Here is a 10,826-nt window from a genome sequence, read left to right as displayed (position 1 = left end):
AAATTGCTGACCTTGTGCCAAAATTTGAGACCAATATATAACAATGAACTGCGCAGGTATATCATCCCCAAATATTATTTTTACTACAGATACAAGCCCTGAAGTTTGCTGGGGAATGTGAGTCAATTGCATCGATATAAGTACATGCATAAATGACTTGTACTTTATTTTATCAATCTCGAAAGGATGAAGTCCAACCTTAGCTTTGGTGAGATTTGAATTCAGTATGTAAAATGTCGAAAGAAATATCCCAAAGCGTCTTTTCTGGCACATCTCCCAAAATATTGAGCATTTATTTGCTAAAATTCGCCTCTCAAAATTGAAATAAATATTGGGATTGTAAGAAGCTATTGATGGTCTGTGTCAGTAATTAGTAAGTATAAACTGTTAAACCGTGGAATAAATTTATTCAACGTGAGAAAGAGAAGTGTGACTTATCGGGTAGAACCAATCATTTAAGATTGATCCACTCAAGAAAATAACCTTTGTTCACAATTTGAAACAAATTCAGTAAATTCCAAGTCAGCATAATCTCATCACACGAATTCACAGCAAGAATTTTTCAAAACGAATGCAAAAGCGAAACCCTCTCTAGACATAATCTTATCAATCTCCTTAAAACGTAGCATGAAAAAGAGGATAAAAAATAAACAAGGGCATCACACTTCATTACAGATGAAGGTAGCATATTTAGAAAGGTTCATTAAAAGAACTGAATCGGGGCATTTCTTCAATACTCTCCTCACGTGCTGCTTTAAGCAAACCAATATGCCTAACTAAAAGACATACTAGAAACTATGTCGGTTACGCATCAACAGTATTGAAAGAACCTGGTACATAGTAACCTAGAAAATTTGTATCAACATTTTCCAACTTCATATTTCTAAAAAAAGCAAATATCCAGTGTTTGTAGTACTGAAAATTTGATTGATCCTAGTGAGGCTTGAAGTGTTGATTAGAACAAATTCTCGAAAATCAAATCTTTTCGATCAGAAATTTTAATCATTATAAATGAGCCAAATACTTGAATGTGTTATGATATGCACAAAAATTTTAATTTAGTTCTATTCTTTGTATATGGTTATTTTAGTCTTTCCCCATGGTTTACCTTGTCAGTTTTCCCATTAAAAACACCCACCTTCACATACTGAAATCTGTAAGTCACCTTACTCATGTTTTTTTTTTTTTTGCATGCATATGTCGACTTAAGAGTCTAAGCACAACATGAACTTTCATCTATCTCACCAGTCTAGAATGAAATACAATGGTTATGAATACAGTTCAAAAGGGAGCATAATAGTTGGGAATGTAGTTTCTGTTTCTCAGACTAATAAAAATATTTTCCTTAGTGAGAGAAAAGTAATTTATTATTCCTTTTGTTGTAGAAGACTGCAAGCTTCCGAATCGTTAGAATGTCAGACGAAAATGCACTCTAGCATTTCTTTCATCTGTTTTCCGGTGGGAGTTCAAACTCTATCGAAGTCATCTTTCTCTTTCAACTTTTTGGGTCGATAAAATAAGTACCATTCGACTGCTAGGGTTGATGTGTTCAACTTACCCTCTCCCTGGAACTTGCTGGCCTTGTTCCAAAGTTTGAAATCAAACTTTTTCATTACGTTAAATCTTTCATACCCGCTTTTTTTTTTTTTTTTTTTTACTTTTGGTGGGTGGGGAATATGAAATGCGTCAGTTTTCCTTGTGAGAATAAGGATTATCTATTATTTGGAATTTCACTATATGTCATAGAATGTGCATCATATTTTTGAAAATTTTGTAATATTGAACGTGGTGATTATCTTACATGAAAAATATCTTGAATTTCGGAGCAATTTGTGAAGGTGCGTTTGAGGCGGTGAACTGGCAGAATCGTTATCGCACCGGACAAAATGCTTAGCCTCATTTTGTCCATCCGCATGTTCTGAGGTCAAACTCCGCCGGGGTCTACTTCATCTTTGATCCTTTCGGGGTCGATAAAATAAGTTCTAGTTGAGCACTGGGATCAATGTAACCGGCTTAACCCCTTTCCCGAAACTGCTGGCCTTCCGCGAAAATTTGAAACCAATATTTAAAAAGAGGTACTGATTATGTAAGATGGCTATGATTGCCTTATATTATTCCATTATTATGACACTGAATATTTGCTGAGCTGTAAGCAAAATTGTAGAAGAAACATTTTTTTTTTTAGAAAGATAATCAATTCTGCTTCCCGCGCAATGATATAGTGTAAATGATTTCAGATGAAAAGACTATTGTAACCAATCATATTATTCATATGTCCATCACACTTCAAAGTCACGTATATTACACATAACTAACAACAACAGCTATGTTAATTAAAAGACATTGAATAAGGAATTCCAAAAACAATTAATTAAAGATTAAATTCTTGTCATTACTTGTTAATTGTTTCATCAAATTAATTTTCTCCTTACTAAAAATAATTCCTGTTGAAATAACCAGCTGTCCGCTTTTTACTGATTCCTATATAAAGGGATTGTAAGTTAGAAAGTTTGTCTCAGTTGAGAACCACATCTCTGTCCTACTAGCGTAAGCAGAAGCTAAGGTTGTTCTTCAGTCTGTGAGTTTGTTTTAAAAGCAATTCTTCAATTTTTTTCTCCGCAAATTTTGTTTTGTTTATTCATTTTTATATATATTGGTAAAAAGTTTTAATTCTTGAATTAGAACATCTCTTGTTTAACTAATTATACATTGTATTGAACAACTGAGTAACAGTGTCTATGAGAAATAATGTTTGAATTTCAATGTCAATACACATTCTGATACTGCTATTTGAATATTTCTCTGAACTATATTTCTAATAAGGTCCTTTAAAGCAAAAATTGCCAATATTCATAAGATGGTTCATATATTGAATGAATATTTGCATATTTATGCAAATGGTCCATATACCAGTAAATACAAAATATTATCACTTTGTACTTGGTGTTAAAAACCATATTGTAACAGCCATAATATCAAAGCGTCTTTGATGTCCAAGGAACATGGTAATATGTAAACCAAAGATACCATCGAGGCATTTGATTCTTGAAATCAAATTTGATTTCTCCAAAATCTAAATACTACATTCTTGTAATTTCAGTAATATTTATATATCTTTTATTACTTTTAAAGCATTCAGTTTCGTCATAATTTACATTTTTTCAGTCATCTATTTGTAGTTTCATTTGATAAAGAAATATCATTAACAGAAAGTATTTTTTGTTGAAAATGTAATATATGTTGTGTAATATATATTGTATACTGCATATTGTGGTAAAATGATGTTTCTACTAAATCTGTACTGATTTTGCTGTGTTAACCGAATGAGATCTGTTACTTCGGCCAAATATTTATTCCTAGAATATATATACCACGCTGTTAGGTGAAATAAGAACTGTACGATTAAACACACTATGACATAACGAAACCCTTGTATTTTACTAGAAAGTTAATCTTTCATCAATGCTTCCACAACACACTTATGCAGTGGATTGGCAGAAACACAGAATTTTAATCCTGAGAAAATTGAATAGGTTTCATAAAATATGTATCTAAAAAAGTACTAGGCTTGATCAAAATCTACTACAGCTTTCCCCTCTAATGTAAAGCCTTGCTTTATTTAAGGTCATACATTTACTTTAATGAAGGCGCGTGGCCTACGGGATAGAGTATTGTGGTTTCGATAAGGCGGCGAGCTGGCAGAAACGTTAGCACGCCGGGCGAAATGCTTAGCGGTATTTCGTCTTCTTTACGTTCTGAGTTCAAATTCCGCCGAGGTCGATTTCCCTTTCATCCTTCCGGGGTCGATAAATTAAGTACCAGTTGCGTACTGGGGTCGATCTAATCGACTGACCCGCTCCCAAAAAATTTCGAACCTTGTGCCTAGAGTAGAAAAGAAAATTGTGATTTCGATTCCTGGAGTATGCATTTCACGTTGCTCCAGTCCACTCAGCTGTAAATAAGTTCCAACAATAGTTGGGAAGCTAATCCTGCGATGGACCGGTATTCCGTTCAGGAGAGAGTATTGCAACCTTATTCAATTATATGCCATGGAAACTGGGCGGTGCTCTGGCCTTATGGTTCCTGGGGTTTCTATAAGATCTAAACCTATTTACGTTGTCTTATTGATGTAGAGTTTATTTTTCATTTATTTATTTATTTATTTATTGAGGGCGGCCTTTCTTTTGCTGTTTCGGCCCCACATAAGCCCTGATAAGTAGATATACCTATAATACTCTTGGTGACATGAGCTAATGTATCTTCTTATGAAGTGTTAAGAGGTGTTTGGGGAAAGTTTAGTTGTCATTTTAACTGGGCGGGTAATAATACAGAAGCTCTCTTTTGGATCGTTTCTTCATGGTTGTTGATATAAATAGCAGTATATTACTAATTCATATATTCTGTCTTTTAAGTACAGAATTCAGATGTTGTTATTGTTGTTGCTATTGTTAATATTTTGTACCAGTGATCAAAGGTATTCTATTCATGACCTGTATGTTGAACTGCTTTACCTAATGTGTTCTCTCTTTCCACAAGTGTTTAGGCTGTGGTTTTAGGAGAATTTAGCTGCTGTTTCTCTGGGTGGGCAATAGGGAACAATATCTCAAAGAAACTTTTGTCTAAATTAGCATAAAACTCCAGGAGTTATTTGTAGTTAAGACAATTAGCATTCGTTCAGCCGCTTATTAGTAAAAGATTGACAAGTGACAACATTATGAGAAATGAGAAGGCTTTGAGTAGAATTCTAGAATCACTGTGCTCTTAATAACATAAAACAACAAAAATATTCAATTATTCACGAATCACAATTTTAATCTTATCAGTTGTCTTAATTATCTCGAGTGAACATTGTGAAATAACAAATCCTATTCTTAATAAACTAGAAACCAGTCCAAGCCGTAATTACTTATAAACCTATTTTTATACGTTTACACAGTATTTGAAGAGGAAGTACATGAAAATATGCAGTATATTAAAGTACTAATGCAACATAACTTTCCTTCTATAAATTGCGACTGTTATTCTAGATAGTTGTTATATATTTCAAACTCTATTCATATAACGAAAGCTTCGTGATTGAATCCTTTAAATGTAATAGATATTAATTTTACCTGTAAGGGACGATTTAACGATTAAGCTAGTCTCACAGTATAGTTAAATTGTAGTTTTCGTAAACTTTCAGACCTTGATGTAGAAAAATCAAAAGCTTTTCCGAATATAATGTCAGTTTTGTATGCTATTTAATTCGAGTTTGGCATTTATTAAATATTTCTCACTTTATAATACAGTGAACATCAATCAGTGCAAATAAACTCCAAGTTTCCTACCTTGTCTCAGTTTTCGACTATAATACTTTCATTACATTTCCTCAGCTGTTAACTTTAGAAAGAGCTTGAAAACTAATACCAACATTTATCTATCTATTATATTAAAATATTTCAGCAAAATAAACAGGGTTAATATATTTTAGGCAAGCTGTTAATTACGACTAGCCAAGTATATGATACAAACATTTATCGTATGGTTATTATTTCATTAGTTTGTAAAATTAACTTTTCCATTATTGAAACAGATCTTTTTTTTTTTATATATTTCAGATCACTACTAGTATCCAGTATGAACAGATACATGAACAGAAGAAATAATTTCAGCAGAAGATATCGTGGTATCATGGAACCAATGTCAAGAATGACCATGGATTTCCAAGGCAGATACATGGATTCTTATGGAAGAATGGTAGATCCCAGATTCTACGGCTTCTATGGCAGATATTCTGACAATGATAGATATTATGGTAGATCTATGTACAACTATTACGGTTTCTATGACAACGATAGGTTCCATAGATATGGTAATTTCATGGACTTCCCTGAGAGGTTTATGGATATGTCCGGTTATCAGATGGACATGTCTGGAAGATGGATGGACATGCACGGACACTACTCCAGCCCCCACTGGCATATGTTCAACTCCTCAAGACAGGGTTACTACCCCGGCTACCACTATGGTCGCAACTGGTTCTATCCTGAGAGATTCATGGACATGTCCCACTACCAAATGGACATGTATGGCCGATACATGGACAGAAATGGACGTCACTGCAACCCTTATTACAACTATTACAGGCGTTATATGTATTATCCATACATGAATTTCTACCATATGTACTATCCCGAGAGATTCATGGATATGTCCGGCTATCAGATGGACATGTATGGCCGCTGGATGGATATGTCTGGTCGTCACTCTAGCCCCTTCTACAGCTATCATAGCAGATTCCACCATAACTACCCTTATTATAACTACAGCTGGGGCCAAAGGTACTACAACTACCCAGAGAGATATTTCGACATGGGAAACTATCAAATGGATTTTGATGGCCGTTGGATGGATATGTATAGCCGTCATTGCACACCTTTCTACAACTACCATGGCAAATTCCACCATAACTACCCTTATTATAATTACAGCTGGGGCCAAAGATACTACAACTACCCAGAGAGATATTTCGACATGGGAAACTACCAGATGGATTTTGATGGACGCTGGATGGATAATTATGGCCGTTATTCTAGCCCCTTCAATAGTTATCATGGCAGATTCCACCATAATTACCCTTATTATAACTACAGCTGGGGCCAAAGATATTACAACTACCCAGAAAGATATTTTGATATGGGAAACTACCAGATGGATTTTGATGGACGTTGGATGGATAATTATGGCCGTTATTCTAGCCCCTTCTACAACTACCATGGCAGATACCATAACTATCCTTACTATAACTACAGCTGGGGCCAAAGATATTACAACTACCCAGAGGGAAATTATCAGATGGATTTTGATGGCCGTTGGATGGATAATTATGGCCGTTATTTCCATGGCTATAACTACCATAATAGGCACTATTACAACTCTTACCCAAACTCCTACAACTACAACTGGGGACAGAGATATTACGACTATCCAGAAAGAAACTTTGATATGTTCAATTATCAAATGGATTTCGATAGCCGTTGGATGGATGGTCAGAATTTCCACTATTATGGGGATAATTACAACTATTAAACATAGTGCCATTTATCGACCATTTATTGCTGATGGCAGTCGTCTTCTCGTTTGAAAATTACTCTGAATTCAATACGTAAAGCAGATCATAACTAAAAAAAATACTCTATAACTCTGAATAATTTTTGCAGATATAATAGGCAGTAACATCGTGATGAACAACAAAGAATAGCTTTGATACTTGATGAACAGTAATATTGATAGAAAGGGCGTTGGTGTGAAAACGCATTCATTTGTTAAGAAGGATACAACAAATCTTTGTAATGTGAATTGCATACAAATAAATTCGAGTTATCGAGTGAATTGCCTTATATTTTCTTTTTTATTCTGCTATATTTGTATATTTACTACTTTCTTTTTTATTCTTTCATTGGCTTCAATCATTGAACTGTCGTCAGACTGGTGCACTGTATTCTTTACTCGATCATATGTAACCCAGCACTTATCTTAGTCTAGTAATATTTATCAATCTACATTTAATAGATCATGGGGTTAAACATTTTAAGCAACATCCTGCTTTACACGGGTAAGCACGAACGCAGTCACCATCACAGGTTCGCACACACGTATACATGAGCACGCATACAAATACACACACTCACGCACGCGCGTACTCTGACAGAACGCGAATGAAAGAGGAAGAAATATCAAGAAGATTTATCAAAAAGTATATTAGAAGCATCCTCATCTAGAGTCGGGAAGAAACGGTAACCTGGTTTAATCCACTATTTTCCATAAAGTAGTCATCAATATATCCTGTAGCGTTCTAAATTTAGTAGGATATTTCCTACCTTCATACAAATATAAAGTGGTTTTGAATAACAATAGCGTTAAGATCAGCTTTTCCTTTTCTCTTGTGTCTATAAAGAAATGCATAAATACACACAAACACACACATTCATATACACATAGATACATACACTCATACGTACATATATTCAAATGTACAAGGGAAGAGTACTCAGTATATACTGCATAATTTATGTATAGAGAGAACGAGTCATTCATTACTTAAAGTTTCTCACACACATGAAATGCGTCTGATTGTTCAAATGCGATTAATGAATCATATTCGAAGGATAACATATTTACTTTGCATGTAATTATTATATATACATATATATAAGAAAATAAGAAAATAGGGAGATATACGGTTTGGAGCCGTACACTCAACACACTGGAACACACTGGAACACACTGGAACATGGAAATCTAATGGTGTATCTTTAGTCACAGTCACCTCCGATGAGATTCAGCTTTAAAATGTTTTTAATTAAACTAATTAATTTCTAAAAGTCTTGAATTGAAACAGCTGTTAGAGATGATGTCCTATGTTATAATTAATAAATAATTATTGATTTAATTATCACTCTATTTTCTTATTTTCTTAAAAATATATATAAATCCCGGTTTATCCAATTACCTTACAGTTGAATATTAATTGTAATATTCAACACTTCTTGTAATTGGTAATAAACCAGTATATTCATTGGATTTTATTATCCCTTATTGAGGTTTGTAACCTTTATTTAAACTTTTATTATATATATATATATATATATCATACAAAATAGAACAAGAACGCAAAACATCCAAACATCCAGACAGTTAGGTGAAACAAAAAAGGGGACAACAAAATATCCAGACAGACGATACAAGGTAAACAAGGACGGATCATTCGGAGTTTTCTATCCTCAGTCGAGTTCCAGATTATCTTTGCAATTTCGGCTGGCTATACTCGGGATTGCTCCAATGTGGTCAGCCCCAAGGAAAAAATAAGCTAAGGGCATTATATTCCTTGGAAGAAAGCAGCAAATGTATAACGAAAACAAGGACGGAAAAAAAAACAGACAAATGTTACACAAATACAAATAACAGGACGTAACACACACACACACATACACACACACACACACACACACACACACACACACACACACACACACACACACACACACACACATATATATATATATATATATATATATATATATATATATATATATATATATATATATATATATATATAGATAGATAGATAGATAGATAGATAGATAGATAGATAGATAGATAGATATACATATACAGATATATATATATATGCATACATACATGGACATACTTGCATGCACACATACGCACACACAGAAACACACTCTCTCTCTCTCTCTCTCTCTTTCTCTCTCTCTCTCTCTTTCTCTCTCTCATACATACACAAAAACATATTAAACATTATCTCAATTACGCTGCTTCTGTGCTATTTTTTTTTACCAACTCAAATAAGTCGTTTTTAGACGATGTGGTATGTAATATCGTTTATATTAAAGGCCTTAGCTCTTAATTCGTTTGAATACTCGGTGTTAATTCTTACAAGGCAATCCGAATCAAGTTGTAATACTTTGATACATTCGACGAACGTAACAGTAGCTTGTCTTTCTGATGATACTGGTGAATTATGCGCACAACGAGCGATCAAGCGAACGAGCGATCAAGCGAACGAGCGACCAAGCGAACGAGCGAACGAGAGAGAGAGAGAGAGAGAGAGAGAGAGAGAGAGAGAGAGAGAGAGAGAGAGAGAGAGAGACAGACAGACAGACAGACAGACAGACAGACAGACACACAGAGAGACAGACAGAGAGACAGACAGAGAGAGACAGACAGACAGAGACAGACAGACAGAGAGTACGTGTGTGTGTGTGTGTGTGTGTGTGTGTGTGTGTGTGTGTGTGTGTGTGTGTGTGTGTGTGTGTGTGCAACTGGTTATTCGCCATGCAAATTAGCAAATCGCTTATAAAAAAAAAAAAAGATAACTACACTCGTGGCGTATCAGCGATAATAACTCAGACTCCCATTTTTGATTTGTGTATCAGCAACGGCATTAGACCTAGCAATTTATTAGTGTGGCGACAACGATACTCATTGCCTACATTCTTACGGAAAATGTTTGCTACTATAAAATTGTTTCATTTATAATTAAAGTTGAAAATTATTATGAACAAAAATAGTTGTGGCACTTTGCAATCTGCTTAAGAATTGAACTACCGTTAATTGATCAACGACCACAGCAGGTGTTTTGAACTGATGAAATGCGGTGTATATTGGTAATGAATTATTTCGCTTTTAAACACATTTGTTTTATGTTATTGCTTTGTTATGTCATGCGATTTCTTTTACATAAGTAAAAGAAATTGCCTCTTTGTAGTATTCCAACCAATCACAAACTGATGTGTCGTATCTTTTCTATTGACTTAATCTGCTGAGGAGAACACATCTGTTTTTGCAATTTTTACCAGTAAAGACTGTGTAAATAAACAGAATTCGGATATGCTTTAGAAAAAGTTAATTGCTGAGTAAAAGTGAACATAGCAACACCAGAAGCTGTTATGATGCTAATAAAGCAAGATCCGTAGCAATGAGCCAACAGATTGCGAAAGCTTAATGCTCTCCGCGACATAAAATAACCGTTCTGCAACTCAGCTAATTTTAAACTGGTATTCTTCTTCTGATCATGCTCTGAAGAAATCCTTTCCCAGAGTCTCCCCTCCCCCGAGACGAAAGTAATTTGATAAACTTTCGCCATCTCCAGAACAACTGAAAATGTTACGTTTATCATTACAGAAGTCACCATTCTTTTTAAGCTGCTTGGGCAATTTTTCTAACATAAATATATTATACAACTCACACCGTACAATATATATAAATGCATATGTTTATATGTATGCGTCGCGCGTGCGCGCATACACGCGCGCGCGCATAAA

The 10,826-nt window shown here is 34.5% G+C and overlaps 1 protein-coding gene across 1 annotated transcript; it reads left to right on the top strand.

Annotated features, from left to right (window-relative positions):
• The first annotated feature begins 2,512 nt into the window (after positions 1 to 2,512).
• On the top strand, positions 2,513 to 7,371 carry LOC106875839 (uncharacterized). Its single transcript, XM_014924129.1, has 2 exons — positions 2,513 to 2,578; positions 5,598 to 7,371. The coding sequence occupies exon 2, from the start codon at positions 5,617 to 5,619 to the stop codon at positions 7,066 to 7,068; it is 1,452 nt and encodes a 483-aa protein (XP_014779615.1). The 5' UTR covers positions 2,513 to 2,578; positions 5,598 to 5,616; the 3' UTR covers positions 7,069 to 7,371.
• Positions 7,372 to 10,826: the final 3,455 nt, after the last annotated feature.

Source organism: Octopus bimaculoides, chromosome 1 (genome assembly GCF_046866305.1).
Source record: "Octopus bimaculoides isolate indiv1 chromosome 1, ASM4686630v1, whole genome shotgun sequence".
Classification (NCBI taxonomy): Eukaryota; Metazoa; Mollusca; class Cephalopoda; order Octopoda; family Octopodidae; genus Octopus; species Octopus bimaculoides.
This window is presented reverse-complemented; position numbering and strand designations above follow the sequence as displayed.